This window comes from Vicugna pacos, chromosome 31 (assembly GCF_048564905.1).
Source record: "Vicugna pacos chromosome 31, VicPac4, whole genome shotgun sequence".
Taxonomy (NCBI): domain Eukaryota; kingdom Metazoa; phylum Chordata; class Mammalia; order Artiodactyla; family Camelidae; genus Vicugna; species Vicugna pacos.
In genome coordinates this window covers 17272857-17296347 of record NC_133017.1, presented here as the reverse complement: position 1 = coordinate 17296347, position 23491 = coordinate 17272857, and the positions used below count along the sequence as shown (strand labels likewise).

Below are 23491 nucleotides of genomic sequence, written 5' to 3'. Positions count from 1 at the left end.
CCTGCACATGCTGTTCCCACCTTCCCATCCTCCCAACAGAGCTCAAAGGTCACTTCCTGTGTGCTGCTCCCCCGCCTCCCCGGGAGCAGCTGGGGCTCCTGTCGCATTTTGAACATCCCTGCTGAGCCAGGTCCCTCTCATGCCATGTGTCTCCTGCCCCCGGGGCTGGGAACTTGCGGGAGAGACAGACTGTTTTTCACATGTCTTTATTCCGGGGCAAGGCACAGAGAGTGGAGTCCACAAACATCTGTGGAGCGAGTGAGGGACAGAGAGAAACTGCTGGGTAATGCAGGCTTTTAAATTCTGCTTCAAATTTGATGCCAAAAATAGCTCTTGAATTGAGGTGTCACCTTCCAGAGATGAGCTAGCATCTTAAGATCTCAAGCACACCTTCTGTGGAGTGAGTGAATGGGACTGACTGGTCCTGAAAACGGCCTCTAACGCCCACTGCCTATGTGTCTCAGGGTAGATGAGTTTCAGAATTGATGGAAACCATCCCACTTCAGGCCACCACTGGGGAGCTTCAGGGTTTTCACTCATTAGAATTCTATAAGCCATGCTTTTTTATTTTTTCCCCAGAGTGCACTCTGCATTCTTTTGAGGTCACGGGTGATCAAAATGAAATAAGGGGCGGGGGTATAGCTCGGTGGTAGAACGCATGCTTAGCATGTACAAGGTCCTGGGTTCAATCCCCAGTACCTCCATTTAAATAAATAAATACATATATAAATAAATAAAACCTGATTACCGCCATCCCCAAAATATAAAACAAAATGAGAAAGAAGTCACAAAAAGAAACTCTCAACACATCTTTGTTGACGAAGCAAAAGAATGATAAGGGGGAGGAGCTGGGAATGACAGAGCAGGAAGAGGGGGACAGGCCGGCTCCGACTCCTTCGACGCTGAGATTGTCCTAATCAGCTTCCCGCTGATTCTCAAAAATAAAGACCAGATCCCTGTTCATTTAAAACCACTAACTATCTGAACTCTACATTTTTTGGTTTGAGTCACAATCTTAAAAACTGATCCATCACGTACATTTTTAGGTTCGATCCTTTTTTTTCCCCTCACATGCAAAGGAACTGACAAAACTCTTGCCTTCCAACTTTCCGTCAAAGAGCTAAGGCTGAGACCAATATCTGAGGCCAAAGAATTTGGAGGAAAGCGGCCTGGCGACTCCCTCTAAAAGGCTATCACAGAGATGCCAGCCAGCCCCGCCCCCGTGTCTTCTGTCGCCTGGAGTCTGGCTTCAGGGAGAGACTGAGCCCCTCCAGGTTCTGCACCTCCACCTCACACTCCAAGTTTAATGGCAAAACGCTTTGTCCTGCTGTTTTGAAAGGAAACCAACCACACACAGCGTCACATCTGATTCGTTTTCCATCAGCACTTCCAAAAGCAATCTTTGGCTGGGCAGAGAGGCCACTTTTACCCTGAAGAATTCTTTTGGGAAGTTAGAATGTCAAGCCCTTCGCTAGTATTTCAAAGGACAAAAGTCAAATGAGAAAATTTCTGATTCCAGGAGGTTTTTTTTTTTTTCTCACAGAACTAGACCAAAACAAGGAAGAAGAAATACAATGAAAAAGATAGTAATTCTTGCTCTGTCTGTCACTTTTATATAGAATTTCTAAAATGTGGGCATTTGACCAATGCTGCATGGACCATCAACAGCTGGCATGGCTTCTTTTTGCACCAAAGTCAGTCTCCACCATCTGTCTCTGCTTGCCATTCTCAGGGCCCTCCCAGTCTCCCTGTCCCACGTTCTCAGGGCCAGCCCTACTGGTCCACTTTTTCTGCCCCTTCTGTATTCTGCATAACAAGAAGTCAGACAGTTTGGCTGTGCAAATCTGATAGGTGATGACAAGTGAGGAAATAAAGAAACACCAACCGAATGACAACACCCAAAGGCTATTCATTTTCTGAGCTTGCTACATAGCAGGGGGGTCAGCCTGCATTTGGTAGGTGCTCAAAAGCAGGCAGAGGGGTTGGAAGGCTTCTGGGATGTCTGATCAGAGGCCACCGGCGGGGGTACGCTATGGGTGTCCACCTCGAAGCGGGGATCCCATGTGATCCATGAGGGTGCCTATTTGTCTTTCTTCGGTTGGTCCTCGGCTGGAAGCTGCCAGCCATTAACCAAGGTCTGGCCATTTGGGGCTGATGGTTACAGAAGTTGCTGTTTAGCTTCTCAGCTAGTTAGTAGAGATTGCAGTCTGACTTCCTACAAGTCCAACTGAGGGTTGGCTGGCTGCCGGAGCTGTTCATTGTAGATAAGAAGCTGGTTTTCTGGGCAGATTGTTGCAGGCTGTGGGTCACAGTTCTGTTTTTATCTATGATTGTCTGTTTGTATATTCAGTCCCTCACAAGGAAGCAATGCAGTTGGCGACTGATTCCAGTAACACATTTTTCTCCAAAGCTCTGCCAAACCTCTAATTTAGTAGTTTATCCCTCTTATCTTAGGGTAAAAAAAAAAAATTCACCCATCCAAGAGATAAATTTGTCCACTACTATGAAGAAAGTCATTTATAACTGGTTATGCAGAAGACCTGCATTCTAGACTGTGAAGATAATATCTAACTCTTTGCCGAAAAGGCCTCCTAGTTTCGTTCCTCTCACGTGATCTAACTATGCTGCTCTGAGTTTGAGATTCTGACAGCGCCAGGCCAAGTAGGAAATCCACAGACTGAAGAAATGTTACAACTCTTTAGCCCTCAAATTATCTTCTTGTTCTCTTTACAGCCTCTGAGCTTAGGGTCTTCCTTGAGTAGGAAAAGAAAAACTCTCACAAGTTAATTTTCTGACGTGGTGAGAGGGAGGCTCTGCCCAGGCCAGGGGCAGAGGACACACAGCCCAGGGGTCTCTCCTACCTGCAGGTTCTCCGCACAGTTGAAACTGTCTGTAAGGAGCAACAGGCCAAAGGCTTCCGTAACGTATGTGGTCACCATCCTCCTCTTCTTGTCCAAGAGCCTTCTCCTGATATATTCTCTTAACTTGGGGATTTCTGGAATTCACAGGCAGCACAAACAATTTTAAGAGACCAGAGCTGGCAGTAAATAGAAGTTAGAAAAATTAGCCGATCAGGACGGCAGTCTGAATTAGCCACAGCTGGGGTCCTGTGGGCGCGGTGTCAGTGTTTCTGCTCTCGCCAGCCTAGGGTGGGCAACCATGGACAGCAGATCAGCAGTGATGAAGATTCATTTTATTTAGTGGTAGGAAACAAAACAAACCATGTGGAAATGTGCAGGCTGGTTTAAAAAACTGGGTATTCGCCTTTCATTGGTACTTACCTGGGTAGTAGAAACAAAGGCGCTCACCTTTCTAGGATCTCAGCAGTTTTCTGGTCCCCCTATATTTTTCTGTCTATGTCAAATAACCATTAATATCAAAATAGCTCACACTGGCTGTAGAAAGGGATAAGAGCTCTGATGACCACGATTCCAGATTAGAAACGTGTCGTAGTCCTGACCCTCTGGTGGGAATGACAGCTGTCATGCTCCTGTCCCCCCTTTTTCCTCTAAGTGGAAATTGTTCTATGCTATGCGCTGTGTGCACCATGCTATTTCTTTTATATCCTTGTTTAAGCAGTTCCTCCACTTCTGGGGACTTTTCCCACCTTCTGCTCCTTAACCTCCTTTCACACGCATCCACATCTAGGGAAATGCATGCACATTTTAAGCCATTCGCAGCTCAGATCAAGGTCAAGCTCAGAGCCTGCCTCCCCGCCCAGCTCTCTCTGAGCACTCCAGTCTTTGAACTTTTGTTGTAATCAGAGCACCACTGCACGAAGGCTTATTTTTTTTTTTACTGTGCTTTTTGCACGTGGCTTAGTATTAGCTCCTCATCTAAATGTCAAGTTCTCTGAAGAAAGGGGCCATGTCTTCCAGCTCCCCCACCCAAAGACAAAGCATGCCGGAGATGCTCAGTAAATACTCCCACCACCCGTCACTGGTGAGTGAGGACTTGCAAGGCAAATGCTAAATGACGATTCGTGGTAAGATCTGGAGGAGAAAGGAATTGTGGTCTTGGTGCCACAACAATGCAGAGAGAAGTCACACATATATTTGCTTATAGATATAGAAACTGTGGCAAGCGGGAAGTTCAGCCCAGAAAGTTCTAGAGCGGGAAATTCAGAGAGCGAAGCTTTATCTTGAGAATTTTAGTGATTGAGATTGAAATATATATACATATATACGTGTGTGTGTACATTACCAGTTTCCTCCTCAGCAAGGAGACCCTGCTGCCAGTACTCCTGGGCACTGACTGTGTACACCAGCTCTGAGGCTTCCAGAATCTTCAAGTCAGCCGGGAGTTTACTCTAAAGTGAGAGAGGCACACAGGAACAGAATAACTCAATCGCAGCAAAGGCAAGAGTGCTTGGGCCTCACCAAAGCCTTCAGCAAACTCAAGCCCGTCCGCTGTCAGTCCTGCACGAGCCCCATAAGGAACAGGCAATATTCCCCGTGTCCAGGGTCCACACCTCACCAGGTCAGAGGTCACCAGGAAGCTGCTGCAGAGAAACTAGTCTCCTGGGAGTTAGAAATAGCAATTCTAGAAGGAAATGTGTAAAGAAAATAATTCAAAGGGGTATTTCAATATTCAGAGCAGGAAACATACCAAGATCCGTTTTGGGAAACGGAGCATAACTCTGGCCAAGGCCATGATGGGCAGGAAGCCCTGTATCAGCTCCCAGGAGTCCATCGCTCACAGCTCCTCCCAACTCTGCCTTCAGTGGCAGCACACTGGTAGCTTGAAACTGGCAAGGGAGCATTTACACCATAGGAATCGGCAAATGCTACCAACTGGCCCCCCCCCCTTTTTTTTTAACAGAGAGCTGATTTTTAAAACATTTACTAGCAGAGCATAACACAACACTGGGCAGAGGTCCTATAAAAGTGCAAGTTTCAAGAGTTTGGGATTAACCGATCTGCACTACTGTATATAAAATAGATAAATAACAAGGTCCTACTGTATAGAGAACTGTATCTTGTAATAACATACAATGGAAAAGAATCTGAAAAAGAATATATATATCTATATACATACCAAGATCCATTCTGAAAAAAGAAACATAACTCTGTTGCTCCTCTGTTGTGTTAGTGTTGGGTGTACAGCAAAGTGATTTAGTTCTACACACACACACATACACACACATAGATATATATATATATGTATAGCTGAATCACTTTGCTGTACCCCTGACATCAATACAACATCGTGAATCAATTCTACTTCAATAAAAAATTTTCTTTTTAATTTATAAGTGCAAGTTTCTCCGCCGGGTGGTTTGTGAGTCATCACACACTGTTGAATGCAGAGCAATATGGAAGCACATGATGGTCTTAAATGTCAAGGAATTAAGAATCAGATGAGACCCTACCTCGTACACACCAATCGGCCACATTTATTAGCAATACATATAACTGTGAGTTGTGTATTGAGGTATTTTATGTTTCCGCTTCCAGAAACATAATTAGGTACTCATAAAATGCATGTTTCTTTATTGCCAACAAGAACAATTAAAGAGAATAAGGACACAGCTTTACTGAGTTATTGCCTCATTAAAACCAGCGTTCAAGAATAGCTTGGTAGAAGACTTTGGCTTAAGTCGGACGTCTGATTATTCTGAATTAGAAAGAAAAAGCGTTGAAATTTTTAATTCCACACTGTCCCACAGCTACGTTCCGCATCAATAGAATTGGAGTCAAAACAGAGAAAGCAATTAAATATAGAGCCAGACGTAAGGCTGTATGTTTTCACTATTAAACTCAGCACTAAAGATTTAGTTTCATGGGAGTTTGATATTTGCAGATACTATACTATACATAAAATAAATATACAAGTTTCTTCTGTGTAGCACAGGGAACTGTATTGAATATCTCATAGAAACCTACAATGAAAAAGCCTATGAAAACAAATATGTATGTATATGTACATTATGCTGAACACCAGAAATTGACACAACATTGTAAACTAACTATACTTCAATTTTAAAAAAAAAAAAGAAATCACAAAAAAAAAACCCAAAACAAACGAAAAGATTTAGTTTTGGCCAAACCATCCCATCTCTCACATTATACTGACTGTGATATAACCCTTATGTTGTTTTGTCTATATTTTATCTTCAAATTGGTTTTAGTTTTATAGCTGCTCCAGACTATTAGAGGAAGGAGTTTTATGTTTGTGCCTCTTTTTGTGACAGAATAATCAAAATAATTTTAAGGAAACACCCAAATTCCCACAGAACAGTTACTCAAGCTTGAAAAGTACAGCTCAGGTCTGATCTCCCAAGACGCCTGCATATGCCCTTTCCTGAGCCATTCATTCAAAACTGCTTGCATACAGTTCACCAAGCAGAGCAGATTTTTTTCAGTTGGCCTCTTCCCTCTGTCTCGAATGCCCTTTCCCCTACTTCACATCACTGAAGACTACTGGTTCTTTGAAATTCTGCTCGAGAGGCTGAGAAGTTTTCCCTGAACTTCTCAGCACTGCCTTCCCCACCTGCCAGCGTGACTGGGGCATCCTTGGCCTGTGTTCCCACAGCCCCCACTCATTTCTCTAGCCAAGCACACCTCAAAAATGCACGTGTTTCTCAGTAGACCATATGCTCGTTCAATCCTTCCACTAGTCACAGGGGGTAGATATTATTATTTCCCCACTTGACAGATGAGAAAATGGAGGCTCGGAGAGGTGCAGTAATTTGCCTAAGGTCACAAACTTATTCATCAACTGGATGAAGTCCAAAATGTCTACTCCAAAGCTTTTGCCCTTGCTGCCGCATAAGACCAAATCCACGTCTGTTTCTCAAAATCTGAGGTGGCTGAAAGGCAGAAAAATCCATAGAAGAACTTGTAAACTCACCTTTAGTTTTTCCTTGAGCATTTTATTCCTCTGTAGCTTTATCATTGTATTTCTTTCTAGAACAGCCTCTCGCTGACTTTGAATAGCTTGCTAGATTGTGAAAAGAAAGAAAAACACAGCAAAGAGTCCAGGGTTATCAAGAGTGATGAAGAGATAAGATGCACATTTTGGGGGCACATCTTCATTTGGCCCAGACAAATGTGCATGTGTTCGAATTATATAATATTAATCATAAAAAGTAGTATTTAAAAATAAGTAGCCCAAACTCATCAAGATATTTACACTAAATGTGTGTGATTTTTTTTTTGGTCTATCAATTACATCTCAATAGAGCTTTAAAAACAATTTAAAGTGAAAATAACTAGTTCATACTTACATTTCCCACTTTTCTTTCCCTGAAATGAAAAATGTAACAATTACTTAACTCATGATGTGTCACAGGGGTCTTGACTTTCCCTGAAAGCAGCATTCAGTGCCATCCCTGTAATCCTCTGCCTAAGCTCTTTCTTCAGTCCCAATACTCTCTCTCTGATCTAACCTCCAGTGTCTATTCAAAAAAAAAAATTTATTTCTCAATATTTTGTCATGGGTGGGATTTTCTGGGATGTCACCCCCGGCCCAGTCAAAATGCAGCCCTCGCTATCTGTGTCCCACAGCACTTTGCTTTTCTTTTCCATATCACCTTTCACCCTCTTTTAAGATAGCGGCCTCAAGGACTAGGCGACGTGCCTCTTGGAATCTGCTGCCCCTACCACAGGGTTCAAGAAACGTTTAATAAATTCGACTGAATTATGTTCACTTTTAGAGCTGGCACTGGAAAGGGAGAGCTTGAGATGCTATTCTGCAGTAGAGGTTGGGGTGAACAGACTCACAGAGGGGCAAAAAATGAAGCTGAAATTCCAACCTAGACCATGAAAGCAAGAAGTTGGGGGGAAGCCTAAGGCTACTTCTTCATCGAGGTTTTCTCTGCTAAGTGAACTGGAGCCAGCAGACTCATGTTTCAGTGGGGGAGGAGGGAAGGACACGGCAGAGGTGGCAGGTGAAGACACTCTTGGTAGAGCAGAGAAGCACCAACCAGGACATATTCCATGACCACACGTCCCGTGTACCCAGGACAGACCAGTTTATAGCTGCTGATCCGCTGTAAAGGTTAATAACACCCTCTTTCACTTTCAGGATATCCCAGTATAGAAGATAAGTTACGGTCTTCCTAGTTATAGGGGAAACAGAGATCTGCATGGAAAATCAGCGTGTATTAACATCTGTTAAACTCTAAAATGTTTACCTTTCATTATTTTTGGTTAGAGTGTATCTCCGTAAGAATGCGTTTACTTTTGGCCAAAGTTCTAAAACTTTGAGAACCTTGCTCCAAATGGATTTAAAATCTCAGAAGAAGACAAATCTGAAACAGGATCTGACACTTCAAAGCTTTACGGGGCCAGACAGTGTCACAGGAGGGCCTGCTGGCTGTGGGCGCCTGCTCTTTCAGCATCGGTGGGGGTGGGCAGCTCCATCACACGGTCCAAAGCCAGGAGCTGCTCTTTGCATCTCAGCTGTGTGAGTGACATCCCCTGAGCTGTGCAGAGCACAGCCTGTGAGGCCTTAAGCAGCCACTCTGGAATATTCCCAAGACAATCCGCCCAAGGGTCTTGGTGCCCCAGGAAGTCATCCAGACTTCTCTTTCCTCCCCAAGAGTCACTTCCCGAGGTCCACAATCTCCCGGGGTCAAAGCTCTGTCAAAGCTACGGTGGTGGGGACCCGGGAACAAAGCCCACATCCCTGCAAGCCCAGGCGCGGTACCTGAGGTATTCCGGCAGGTGGAGCTTGTCGGTCTTGGTGACCACCAGGGCCACGTCCCTGCAGAACCCCCTTTGGCAGGCTTTGATGCTCTCATTCAGAAGGTCTTCATGGGCTCTCCCTCCAGAAACTCTCTCAATGTCACTAATCACCCAGATTACTGAGCATTTATCGATGGTCTGTGAAAGATGAAACCACGGTATGTTTAAGAGCATAAATGGTGCCTTGGTTTTAGAGGATGTGCTTCCGTAATGAATCAGGTACATCCTCCAGGTCTGACCCATTTCTCTCACCACTCCCCACCGCATTCTCCACGCAGCAGCCACGCGAGCGTCCCACAGTTTCTCAGACGGAACTTGCTCATTTCTCTCTTGAGGCTTTTGTACTTCTCACAACCTCTGTTTGAACTCCATTTGCCCCTCGAGACTGCCAAGGGCCACCCGAGGATGAGCTGGCCACCCCTCCTCTGCACCCTCCAGCACCTGGACTCACCTGCCCTAATACTTCTCAGACAGAGTTATTGTACGGGGCCGGCACTCTGCACCTTCTTCCCCCTAGATTGTGAGGACCTGATGGGAAGGGGCGGCACCTTTCGGCTTGGAATCCACATCACTTCAAGCACAGTGCTTGACCCATCCTAGAGGCTTCATAGATATTTGTGGCATTAGTGATTGACAGAACTCAAGAAATCAGACCTCTAATCCTCGATCTATCACTGGCTTGATTTACCCCAGCTGTCATCTATGGAAAACTATTGTTTTTCCAGGACTAGCGCTGGTCAAAGCTATCACCCCCCCGGGGCATCATTTTGAGGTCTGACTGCCCCTGCATTTTCATGATACTACCGCCAGGTGGCAGCAGGGAGCCAGGAACCGTCTGATTCAAGTTGCAAAGGCCAGTGAACCCGAAATGACCACTTAATGACCGACAGCACACATATTGCTTAATCAAATATGCAACTTTCATGTGACAAGAAATCATGGGTTGCCTTGTGACATTTCCCTTACTGCATTGTTTCACTCGTCTCATCTCTCCGTGTAAGGGAAAAGCTGGTCAAACTCCAGGATTCAGTTTATTTGTGGTTCCGCAGAACAGCACTTTGCACATAAAAGTGGTGACACGTTTGCGAGTTGCCAATTAAATCATTATTTGCTTTAGAGCCACGGTTCTTAACTAGTGGCGATTTTGCATCCCAGAGGACACTTGGCAATGTCTGGAGACATTTTAAGTTGTTTTGACTCGAGGAGGCGCTAGTCGTTAGAGGCCACGGATGGGGTTCAACACCCTGCAATGCCCAGGATGGCCCTTACAACAAAGAATTGTCTGGCCCCAGCATGTCAGAAGTGCTGAGGCTGAGAAGCCTGGGCCTAGAGCAGGAGGTTCCTAACTCGTTTGTAGCAGTGGAGACTTTTCCAAATGAAAGAAAGACTCCAACTGCCAAACTCGATTTTTAAAACCAGAACTGCTTTAGTTGAATTGGGGCTGGAGAGTTTGCTGTGCGCCCCCCACCCTCTGCCCAGGAATCTCTGGGTTTCATGGACCATGCTTTTGAAAGCATCCATCTCTAGAGTCAAACAAACTTCATTGTTTTCTAGAAAAAGTACATAATAGGCCGCCAGGAGCAAAGGACCCACTTAAGGCCACACAACTATGGGTCCTCAACCTCCTCTTTTGCGGATGGACCCAAATTCAGGCAGGAAAATTAAGCCAATCACTCCCTCCCTCTTCCCAACTTATAGCCAATATAAGGAAGCTTCAGGCTCTTCAGTTGGGTTCGGAAGGAGGTAGGTTTCCAGGCTGCCAGCTCCTCCTCTAGGGTGGGGCCTCTTTCTCCTTTATATTCCCCGTGGCCCTGGTAAACTACAGGTGCTTCATAAATGCTTATTAACACGAGAAGAGAATGGCAATCATAAAGGTTGTGGTGGTTAAGTTTCAGGCCCTACACAAAGCTCCTGACCGCCAGGATTTGGTAACGGGAGAGTCGCAGAAAACACACTAAGCCCATCTCTGAGACAAGAGTCCCTGGATTTAGGAGCGAGGGGGGTGGTCCCCTGCCACCCCCGCAATGAGAAGGGGCCTCCAAGAGGTCGGGTGATGCGCCTGAAGTCTCAGGACTTCTAGGTGGCAGCAGAGGGATGTCTGTGTTCCGAATTGCTTTAGTTTAGGGAAGGTACCTAAACTAAAACTGGAGGGATGGGGGAGGGGCACTGTGTTCTGTGCTCCCTGGAAAAAGGGGAGTCTTTAGTGATTTCTTGTGAGAGGATATCACAAAACCACAAGAATGCAGGGGAGCTGAGGCCAAACGGAGCAGGCTGGGAACCATTGCTTTGCTTCAGCCCGACCTCCTCAGAGCCAGTGTTCTGAGTCAGATCTGCTGGCTCCTCTGTTCTAAGTGGCCTTTGATAAGCTGCCCACTGTATCTGAACTGGCAGCAACCCTGGCTCCAACCTGCGAGAGACTGGTCCCACGCTGTCACTCCCTGGGCCTGGCCTGGAACTAGCGGGGGCTGGCGATGCTACTCCAAAGGCTGAGATCCTGCAGAAACAAGGGCTGTCCTGGCCAGGCCTAAGCAGACCACCACGGAGAAGGATGCTGGGCAGCCCCCGACTGCAAGAACTTAGGAGGTGGGACATCCTCAGGGGGGAGAGACAGAGCCTCCCTGGGAAGCAGGAATCTGCTCTCTGGTTCAAGTTCTGCCGCTCAGTAGCTGTGTGGTCTTGGGTAAATTACTTCCCGTCTCTGAGCCTTCATTTCCTTGTCCGTAAAATCAGGGCATAGGCTGATTATCTGTAAGCTACCATCCTGATCTTTACTGAAAACCACAGTCACAGAGCTTCCCCAGCCTGCAGTCATTCATTTAGCACAAATCTGCTGAATGTAAAGTTTCCCTAGAACAGAGAATCCGTGGTCCTGCAGTGACTTGTTCAGTAGCTGCTGGTTCCTTGGCTTCTCTGCTTTGTACCCAAATCTTGGCCTCCCCCCGCCCCCCATTCTTGTTGCCTCTGCTCACCCTCAGGCTGGTCCTTCTCAGATGTCACATATGCTTGCTCCAGCTACCAGGTCTATCTCCTGATCCCCCCCCATCTCTGTTGTCCCTGGCCACCCATATCCTGCCATTGTCCTGAGGCTGAGAGTGCAGAAAAGTAGAAGAATTCAACTCCAATGAGCTCATAGAATCCCTTAAACTGAAAGCAGAGCATTCTTTGTTGCTTTAGAAAGAGTGTTAGCACTGAGGGGAGAGCGAATGAAGCCAAAGAAAAGATAATCACCTTCTTCCACATCTCATCCCTCTTGCTGTTGAAGTCGCCTGTGCCTGGAATGTCCACCAGCACAACCCCTTCTGGGATCAGCTCTGATTTGGGAAGAGTCACTTCCACAAGTTTGATCAGGGGCCAGATGTGTGTCTCAGCTGATTCTCCATCCCAGCCTCTCCTCTGAGTCCGGATGTAGGGGTCCAGCTTGACAGACAGCTCCCCCGCCTGGAGAAGAAGGTCAAGGTCACACACACGAGACATCCTCCCAGCCTTCCACCCTGGACTGGCTGTGATTCAGGGTCGTCGAAGGCACATTGAGTGATGCAAGAAGCAGCCCTGGGCAACGGACACCAGGAGGCCCATGATCCAGTCTGCAAGAGTCTAGACTCAGAACCAGAAAGGACGCTGGAGATCCGGAATTTCAGGCCCCTTCAGTGACAGATGAAGAAAACAAAGTCAGTTAGCATGGGACTTCGGGAAAGTTACAGCTTCACTGGATGATGATTTTAGCTCCTGAATTCCATTTCAGTTCAAAATTAATGTCAATCATGCAATTTCCCAAATTTAAGAGAGACAGGATTCTTCCCACATGGCTAATATGAACATTTTCATTACCAGAAAGCCCTGCCTATGGAAAATTGATAGAGATGGTGACCATATTTTCCAAATTGAAAACTGGTCTGAAGTTGATCTTTTAAAAGGTTTTTAAAACGCACCTTCCAAATATAAAATGTGTATTGACGGAGGCATTTTCAGGATGTTTTAATGGTGGCGGGTGAGATGGGGAATCATTCTCAGACTATTGCTTTTCCCCAAACATGTCTTGGAATAAGGACACATTTGTGCCAGCAGCTATGTATGCTAGCAGGTCTCCCCTGGGATCCTTCCAGGGACAGAGGGCATGCGCTGCATGGTAGTCACTGTTAATAAGTGTCTATAGAATGGCCTTGAAAGAAAGACTGAGTAAATCCCTAGGAGAATTGAAACTGAATCACAGGATTTGTTGCAATCTGGGTAGGAAGCAAGAGATTCCATTCATTCTAATCAAATCATAAGAATTTGTGAAAGAGGAGATGATACAAGTTCTTTACAATATTTTGATTAAAAAATAAAGGAGACACAATAAGTGAAACAGAAAAGAGAGAGCATGGGCTTTCTATAAGAAGAGGGCTCAACCCAATAATCCAGCTGAGGCAACCATTCTGGGAGGTAAACTCAGATTCTTTCATCCCAGTCTAGAATCCCTGACGCAAATGCTGACTTTGTGCCCTCACTCATGGAGATGGGAATTCTGTCCTCCTTGTTCACTGGGTAAATCTGTAACACTGGGAGGGAATATTTGTAAATACAGAGTAGTGAAGAAATGCATATTATATTGATACCTTCATGTAAGTTGTGTGTATTCAGATAAAGTAACTAGTTTTATAATCAGTGTGTTTCTTTGGACATGCGTGGTCTATGTTTCAGACATTAGGAACATAGTTTTAATTATAATATGCATTTAAATATAAGAAGTGGTTACAACATGTGTTTGATTTTCTAGATACATAAGCGCTAAGTGCCTTGAAAGGTTTAATTCATTTGACTTCTAAGTATGCTTGGTCAAGTGTTTCAAATTTTTTGAGAGAATCGAATTGAATATATTCAATTTGAACTATAACATAAAAAGTCTAAGAAATGTTGATTAATTATGCAAGTAGCATTAACTTTTAAAAAATTTTGTTACACAATTTTTAAAAGTAACTTTCCATTTACAGTTATTACAAATATTGGCTGCATTCCCCATGTTGTACAATACATTCTTTTTTTTAGCATTAACTTTTAAAGGAGGCTTCCCTGTGTTATTAAACTTAGGTGATAATTGGACATTAAATTTTAGAACAGGTATAAGTAATTGTCCTTTTTCAGTACAAAAATTGCCAGATTTACAAATAGAACAATATTTTTAAGATGCAAGGAAAAAAAGAGATGGGTTTTTTTGTTTTTGTTTTTGTTTTTGTTTTTTTGGTTCTGTTTTTTTTTCTCCTTAATGGAGGTGGTGGGGATTGAACTCAGGACCTCGTGCATGCCATGCATGTGCTCCACCACTGAGTTCTACTCACCTCCCCTAAATGAGGTATTTAAATGTATAACATTTATAAATTGCATATTAGTCCCACATGTATTCTGGTTTAATTTAAAATTGAATTTTAATTTAAATAAAACGACTCGATTACAAAAGGGAGGAGTGTGTTGTTCTACTGTTGCATGTCCAGTCTCTGTCCCATCCTTCGCCCAAGCTAGAGGTATCCTGACTGTTTCTCCGGGGAGACACTGCGTCTTGTTTACTCTGGACTCCCTTTCATCTCAGAGAGGCCGTGTGACTCAGTTCTGAACAAGAAAATCTACACAGAAATGTGCTGGGCATGTTTCTGGGAAAGCTTTTATTTCCCAGTGAAAGGGGAGATGTGGTTGGTGCCACTTTTTTATCCATGTCTTCCTTCCGTGAAGCTAGCTGTGAAGTCCAGCACTTCAGCAGCAGTTATGTGACAATGAGGCAACAGGGTGATGGAAGGTCAGGTGAACCAGAGGGATGTTGATCTTGACATTGGTGAGCCACTGAACCTACCTACAAACTCAACTGCCCCCAGACTTCTTATGTGCGAAAATGAATAAATCCCTATTTGTTTAAGCCGTTCTAAACTGGGTTTGTTTGTTTTTTTTAATTATTTGCAGCCAAAAGCATCCTTAATTAATCTTCAAGTAACTGTAAATAATCTTTCCTGTGCATGAAAGCTCCCCAAATGGACACTGAAAATTCCCATTTGACAGCCATAAATAATGAGAAGTCACTTGGCTAAAGATCCTCCTGATTTTGGTATCAACTTATTTTCAGTGAAAATACTGTACCTCGTGCAAATCCCCCGCACGGGGTTCAACTATTATCCTTGAGACTTGGGATAAAATAAAGAAAAACATCTTGAAGCTACCTCTTCCGCCTTGAGGGTGATGACTCTGGAGGCGGGGATCTTCCCTTTGGGCTTTGCCCTCAGTAACTCCTCATAGTTCTTCCCTTCGGCCCCATTTCCATAGAACAGTTGTAGCTTCCAAACAGCTTCCTCCACCGCATCATCCCTGCCCCACGCGTCCTCCTCTTCTCCGCTTGGCTCCTCTGCCCTGTGCAGGAGCCTTGTCAAGTTCTTCAGCTCCTCCTTCCACTCCTGTCAAGGCAGAGCAGAGCCAAACACCTCATGACACAGACACAGGAGACGGCAACAAAGGGTGACAAACACTGTGCCTGGGGAGGGGGAGGGGCTGTGTACTCAGAAAATCTAAAATTGTCTAAGACAACCCTCTTGTTTTGCTGATGAGGAAACAGGAGCCCAAGGAGGGAAATGTCTCACCCAGTGTCCCATAAGGAGCTATGACAGGACCCAAGCTAGGACCCTCTTCTACTGAACTTTCTCATTCTGTATTATGTTCTTTTTGTTCAACAAAACCATGAAGTACATTTACAAGGAATATAGTGTTCATCTGTAGGAGAGAGGAGAAGGAAAAGAAAAGGAAGAAGGAAGAAAGAGAAGGAAGGAGGAAAGAAAGGGGGGAGAGAGAGAGAGGGAAGGAAGAAGGGAGAAAGGGAGGGAGGGAGGGAGGGAGGCAGGCTACACTGACCTGGTCAGAGAGAAGGTGGATTTTGGCCTCATACTGCTCACAGCAGCCCGAGCTCACTTGCACAATACACGATGTACAGATACTTTCTCCAGACACTGGGAGCAGCATGTCTTGCTGGATGATGGCGTTGATCAGAGAGCTCTTCCCAGCTCCAGTGCTTCCAAATAATCCAATGTAGATTGGGTCCAATGATGGCTTTTCAATCAAGGCAAGGAGCCTGTTTCTAGATCAATTTTAAAAATGTCCCATTGTCATGGTCATCAAAGCAGAGTGGGGAGAACAGCAGAACAGAACACAGAACAACTGAGTTCTAAATCCTGGACAAGTCACCACATCTTTCTGAGTCTGCTCTCTCTTTGGCCAAAGGGGAATATCAACCCCTATTTACTATGCGGAGTTGTGAGGATCAAATGAGATAATGCAATTGGGGCCAAGACGGCGTAGTAGAAGGATGATCGTTGCTCACCCTCTCCCATACATACACCAAAACTCACATCCACGGACCCACCCAGCCAACCAGAGCACGTGTGGAACTCCAACAGAACATCGCCCTCTTCAAAAGACAAAGATGCCACAAATCTGGCAGGAGAAAAGGAAAAAAGAAAGAAGAAAAAGCAAAACAGCACAGGACCAGTCCCAAGGGGAGGGAGCGGCAAAGAGGGAACAGCGCTTGTTCGCTGAACCTCCCCCCTCCAATGGTGAGGCCAGCGGGACGGAGGGGGAGCCTCCGAGGCTCAGATCTGCCCCGAGCACCCCTTGACCAACAGAACTGAGTAAAACGGGCACAAAGGGTCCCCGCGACACCCAGCCCGAGATGCGGGCCGGCAGCTGGGGCCGGGCCGGGCTGCCCGAGCCGGGTGGGGGGGGGGGCTTCACTGAGGAGGCCCCAGGGGATTGCAGGGGGCCGCGCGCCATGGCCGGGAAGGGATACGGAGCAGAACAACCTCGGTCCTCCATAAATAACAGGAAAAAAAGCAAAGCAACCAGCTGGTGTGCCCTGGGGGGAGGGGCGCCATAGCCTTTGTTTCCTCAGCCCTGCGCCGCCATTACTGGCGCTTCTCGCGAGAAGAGAGGCGGGCGCAGCCACAGCCACCACCTCCTCCTGTGCCAGCGCCCTGGGGGTGGGGGGCCGAGCCCTGAATCTGCACCCGGGGCTCCGCAACCTCCTAGACAGGACTGAGACTTGTTTACAGCCCGAGGCAGATAGGATCTTTCTGCCCTGGCACCTCAGAGAACTCGCGCCGCCGAGACAAACAAGGAGCTGAGTTTTGGCACGGAGCAGGGGCGGGACGGTTCCGTGGTCCTCCCTGAGCCCGCCTTCTGAGCTCCGACCCCAGGCAGAGCGGCCCGCGCCAGGAGAGGGCGGGTGGGCCCCCCTCCGCCTTCCCAGCAGGAACACAGCACCTGACTGCAGTGCTGGAAGGGGGCGTGATCCGCCCGCCTACCTGGCCAGTCTGCAACATCTGACTGCGGCATTGGGAGGGGGAGTGACCTGCCCGCCCATAGCGAAGGAGAGCTGCACCTGACCCAGTGTTGGGAGGAGGCGCGATCTACTTGTCAACAGGCACTGGGAGCAGCACAGAGGAGAGTGCCAACGGAGGGCCTTTGGAAACAGCAAGCTGAGTTCGCGAAACACGGCAAAGACAGAAGGACCTCTTGATAAAATCATTAAGAGTGCACAGTGTTCATGAGAACACATCCCTTTCTTTTAATCTTTTTTTAATCTGTTCTATTTTCTATTACCTTTTTACTTTTACTTTTTAAACAGTTGTATTTGCTTCCAGTTTTAATCCCTTTTAAATTTTTCTTTTAATATATTTTATTATTATTTTTTTAAAAATCCACCTCATTTCATTTTTACTTCTCTTGGTTTTGATTTCCTGTTATTGATTATACACAGGTTTCAAATATCTTTTTTGTCCTTTCTCCTTTATTTAAAGTTTTTAAAGCACGTCTCAACTCGATTGCTATTCTGCTTCAACTTGCTCTTCTATTATTGATTATACTGTTTTCAAACCTTTTTTTCTCCCTTTTAAAATTCTCTTTTTATTTTACCTTTTATTATCTGTTTATTTTCTATTACCTTTTTAATTTTTACTTTTTAAACAATTGTATATGTCTCCAGTTTTAATCCCTTTTAAATTTTTCTTTTAAAATATTTTTATTATTATTTTAAAAAATCCACCTCATTTCATTTTTATTTCTCTTGGTTTTGCTATCCTGCTATTGATTATACACAGGTATCAAATATTGTTTTTTGATCTTTTCTCCTTTTTCTAAGATTTTTAAAAGATGTCTCAACTCAATTGCTATTCTGCTTCAACTCACTCTTCTATTATTGATTATACACTGTTTTCAAACTTTTTTTCTCCATTCTTTTAAAATTCTCTCTTTTTTTTAAGTTTTATTCCACATAGGCATTAGATAGATAAATAAATAAACTCCTTAAGGACCACAATAGATAACTGGTACTCCATAAGCCACATTGCCAGAGAGATATGAGCAAGATAAAGAACCAGAGGAACCACTCCCAATTAAAAGCAAGAGAAATCCCCTGAAAGAACAATCAATGAAATAGACACTGATGGCCTACTAGATCAAGATTTCCAAAAAGGAGTGATCACTGAAGGAACTGAAAGAGATAGTGTTTAGAGGTATATAATACATCAAAAATGAAATTGAAGCTATAAAGAAGAGCCAAGTACAATTAGTAAACTCATTTACTGAGATGAGAGCTGACCTAAAGGCTGTACAAAGCAGACTAGATAATGCAGAGGAATGAATAAGTGACCTAGAAGACAGGACAACAGAAAGCACCCAATCAGAACAGCTGAGAGAAAAACAAATAAAAAACAATGAAAACAATATAAGGGACCTATGGGATAATATAAAGCATGCCAATCTACACATAATAGGGGTTCCAGAAGGGGAAGAAAGAACAAAGGGGATTGAAAAGGTTATTTGAAGAAATCGTGACTGAAAAATTCCCAAACCTAAAGAAGGAATCAGATATCCAAGTACAGGAAGCTCAGAGGGTCCCAAACAGGAAGAACCCAAACAGACCCACACCAAGACATATCATAATCAAGATGGCCAGAGTCAAGGATAAAGAAATGATCCTAAAAGCAGCAAGAGAAAAACAAAGAGTGAGTTACAAGGGAACCCCCATAAAGCTCTCAGCTGATTTCTCTGCACAAACACGACAGCCCAGAAGAGAGTGGCAAGATATATTCAAAGTCCTGAATGAAGAAAAGATGCAGCCTAGGATACTTTATCCAGCAAGGCTATCCTTTAGGATAGAAGGAGAGATAAAGAACTTCACAGACAAGCAAAAACTAGAAGAGTTTAGCAACTCTAAACCCATGCTAAAAGAAATATTGAAAAATCTACTCTAAATAGAAAAGAAGCAGGATGCTACAGAAATGAGAAACTCATAACTGGAAAGGTGATAACTGTCATGAATTACAAATAGAATAAACACAAAATTGTAAAAGAAGACATCTAAATCATTAAGAGTGGGAGAGGGAAGCAAGTAAATATAGAGTGTTTTTTTTTTTCTTTCTTTATTAAATTTTTTGTTCTCGGTAGGATGGATTTGAGATTATATTACTATCTGTTTAATACAAATACTTATAGTAATGGGTTAATAGACTTTAAAAAAGGGTAACCACAAGCCAAAAACTTACAAGTGAGTCACAAAAAACAAATAAAATCCAAGATAACACAAAGGAAAATTACCAAACCACAAAAGGAAGAAGAAAGGAACAAAAAGGAAATACCAAGTCAACTGCAAAAATAAGTTCAAAATGGCAATAAACAACACATCTGTCATTAATTATTGTAAATATTAATGGAATAAATTCTCCAATCAAAAGACATAGAGTGGTAGACTGGATAATAAAGCAAGAACCTTCAATATGCTGCATACAAGAGACCCACTTTAGGGAGAAGGACACATATAGATTGAGAATGAAAGGATGGAAAAGGATATTCCATGCTAGTGGAAAAGCCAAAAAAGCAGGTGTAGCAGTACTGATTTCAGACAAAATAGACTTGAAATCAAAGGCCATAAAGAAAGATAAAGAAGGACGTTTTATAATGATTAAAGGAGTAATACAAGATGAGGATATTACAATCATTAATATATATGCACCCAATATAGGAGCACCTAAGTACATAAAACAATTACTAACAAAGATAAAGGGGGAAATTGATGGGAATACAGTCATTGTCAGAGATTTTAACACTGCATTAACATCACTAGACAGATCTTCCAGACAGAAAATAAGTAAGACAACAGAGAAATTAAATGATACAATAGAAAAATTAGAGTTGGTGGATATTTTCAGAGCATTACACCCCCCCAAAATAGGATATATATTCTTTTCAAGTGCACATGGAACATTTTCTAGGATTGATCACGTACTTGGGCACAAAAGAAGCCTCAGCAATTTTAAGACAATAGAAATTATCTCTAACATCTTTACTGACCACAATGCCACAAAACTAGAAATCAACTACATAGAAACAAATGAGAAAAAAAAGAAAACATGGACATTAAACAACATGCTATTAAAAAACCAATGTGTCAATGATAAAATCAAAGTTGAAATTAAAAAATACCTTAAGACAAATGAAAATGAAAATACAACCACACAAAATTTATGGGATGCAGCAAAGGCAGTGCTAAGAGGGAAGTTTATAGCGTTACAGGCCTTCCTCAAAAAGAGAACAATCTCAAATAAACAATCTAACCCACCAGCTAACAGAATTAGAAAAAGAAGAACAAAAAAACCCCAAAAGTCAGCAGAGGGAAGGAAATAATAAAGATCAAGGAGGAAATAAATAAAATAGAGATTTAAAAAAATAGACAAAAAATCAATCAAACCAAAAGCTGTTTTTTTAAAAGAGTAAATAAAGTCAACAAAACTCTGGCCAAACTCACAAAGAAGAAAAAAGAGAGAGCACAAATAAGCAAAATAAGAAAGGAAAATGGAGAAATTACAACAAATGACATAGAAATACAGAATATCATACAAGAATATTTTGAAAAACTATATGGAACCAAAATGGATAACCTAGAGGAGATGAACAAGTTTCTGGAAACATACAGTCCACCAAGACTGAATCAAGAAGAAACTGACCACTTGAACAAACCGATCACTAGAAATGAAATCGAAATAGCAATAAAAAAATAAAAACCTCCCTACAAATAGAAGTCCAGGACTGGACGGCTTCACTGGGGAATTCTACCAAACATACAAAGAAGAACTCATACCAGTCCTTCTCAAACTCTTCCAGAAGATTGAAAAGGAGGGAATACTCCCAAACTCATTCTATGAAGCCACCATCACCCTGATACCAAAACCTGGCAAAGACACCACCAAAAAAGAGAATTACAGACCAATATCACTCATGAACATAGATGTAAAAATCCTTACCAAAATATTGGCAAATAGAATCCAACAGTACATAAAAAAGATTGTACATCATGATCAAGTGGGATTCATCCCAGGGACACAAGAGTGGTTCAACATATGCAAATCAATTGATTTAATGCATCACATCAACAAGACAAAGGACAAAAACCACATGATGATCTCAATAGATGCAGAAAAAGATTTTGATAAAATTCAACATCCATTTATAAAAACTCTCACTAAAGCGGGTATAGAGGGAACATATCTCAACATAATAAAAGCTATATATGACAAACTTACAGCCAGCATAGTACTCAATGGTGAAAAACTCAAAAGCTTCCCACTAAAATCTGGGACAAGAAAAGGCTGCCCACTATCACCACTCCTATTGAACATAGTCTTGGAAGCCCTAGCCACAGCAATCAGGCAAGAGAGAGAAATAAAAGGGATCCAAATTGGAAAAGAAGAGGTAAAAGTGTCACTATATGCAGAAGACATGATACTATATATAGAAAACCCTAAAAGGTCAACATAAAAACTACTAGAACTAATCGAAGAATTCAGCAAGGTAGTAGGTTACAAGATTAACGTTCAAAATCAGTTGCATTTCTTTACACTAACGATGAATCAACAGAAAAAGAAAATAAAGAAACAACCCCCTTTAAAATAGCACCCAAAGTAATAAAATACTTAGGAATAAATCTAACCAAGGAGGTGAAAGACTTATACACGGAAAACTATAAACCACTGATTAAGGAACTTAAAGAAGACTTTAAAAAATGGAAAGGTATTCCATGCTCCTAGATTGGAAGAATCAATATTGTTAAAATGCTCACACTGCCCAAGGCAATCTACAGATTTAATGCAATCCCTATCAAATTACCCAGGACATATTTCACAGAACTAGAACAAATCATAAAATTGATATGGAACCATCAAAGACCTAGAATTGCCAAAGCATTACTGAAGAAAAAGAGGCTGGAGGAATACCTCTACCAGACTTCAGACAATACTATAGAGCTACAGTAACCGAGACAGCCTGGTATTGGTACAAAAACAGACATATAGACCAATGGAACAGAATAGAGAGCCCAGAAATGAAACCACAAACTTTTGGTCAACTAATCTTTGACAAAGGAGGCAAGAATATACAATTTGGCAAATGATGTTGGGAAAACTGGACAGCAGCATGTAAATCAATGAAGCTAGAACACTCCCTTACACCATACACAAAAATAAACTCAAAATGAATCAAAGACTTAAACATATGACAAGATACAATAAACCTCCTAGAGGAAAATATACGCAAAACATTCATCTCAAAAATGTTCTCCTAGGGCAGTCTACCCAAGAATAGAAATAAAAGCAAGAATAAACAAATGGGATCTAATTAAACTTACAAACTTCTGCACAGCAAAGGATACCATAAGTAAAACAAAACGACAACCTGCGGAATGGGAGAAAATTTTTGCAAATGATGAGACCAACAAAGGCTTGATCTCCAGAATATATAAGCAGCTCATACAACTCAATAAGAAAAAAAACAAACAACCTAATCCAAAAATGGGCAGAAGGCCTAAACAAGCAATTCTCCAAGGAAGAAATACAAATGATCAATAGACACATGAAAAAAATGCTCAATATCACTAATTATCAGAGAAATGCAAATCAAAACTACAATGAGGTATCACCTCACACCAGTCAGAATGGCCATCATTCAAAAATCCACAAATGACAAATGCTGGAGAGGCTGTGGAGAAAAGGGAAACCTCCTACACTGCTGGTGGGAATGCAGTTTGGTACGGCCACTGTGGAAAATAGTATGGCGATTCCTCAAAAGACTAGGAATAGACTTACCATATGACCCAGGAATCCCACTCCTGGGCATATATCCAGAAGGAACCCTACCTCAAAATGACACCTGCACCCCAATGTTCATAGCAGCACTATTTACAATAACCAAGACATGGAGACAGCCTTAATGTCCATCAACAGATGACTGGATAAAGAAGAGGTGGTGTATTTATACAATGGAATACTGTTCAGCCATAAAAAGTGACAACATAATGCCATTTGCAGCAACATGGATGTCCCTGGAGAATGTCATTATAAGTGAAGTAAGCCAGAAAGAGAAAGAAAAATACCATATGAAATCACTCATATGTAGAATCTAAAAAAAAAAAAATACAAAACAGAAAGACTCATAGACATAGACTACAAACTTGTGGTTGCCAAGGGGGAGGGGGTAGGAAGGGATTCACTGGGAGTTCAAAATTTGTAGATACTGACAGGCATATGTAGAACAGATAAACAAGATTATACTGTATAGCACAGGGAAACATACAAGATATTGTGGTGGCTCACAGAAAAAAATGTGGCAATGAATATATGTATGTTCATGCATAACTGAAAAATTGTGCTCTACACTGGAATTTAACACAACATTGTAAAATGACTATAACTCAATAAGAAAAGTTTTTAAAAATGCAATTTTGCAGAAATATTTGGAAATGATAA

The 23491-nt window shown here is 42.8% G+C and overlaps 1 protein-coding gene across 2 annotated transcripts in view; it reads right to left on the bottom strand.

Moving 5' to 3' along the window:
• Positions 1-23491, bottom strand: part of NUGGC (nuclear GTPase, germinal center associated) — a 48789-nt gene that overhangs the window by 6984 nt on the left and 18314 nt on the right. For both annotated transcript variants that reach the window (XM_072952436.1, XM_006203286.4), the window contains exons 5-12: positions 15555-15777; positions 14873-15103; positions 11919-12128; positions 8653-8828; positions 7229-7247; positions 6853-6942; positions 4204-4309; positions 2862-2995 (exon numbers count right to left, since the gene is read on the bottom strand). In XM_072952436.1, coding sequence (XP_072808537.1) covers positions 2862-2995; positions 4204-4309; positions 6853-6942; positions 7229-7247; positions 8653-8828; positions 11919-12128; positions 14873-15103; positions 15555-15777 — 1189 coding nt within the window. The remainder of the gene's footprint in view (positions 1-2861; positions 2996-4203; positions 4310-6852; positions 6943-7228; positions 7248-8652; positions 8829-11918; positions 12129-14872; positions 15104-15554; positions 15778-23491) is intronic.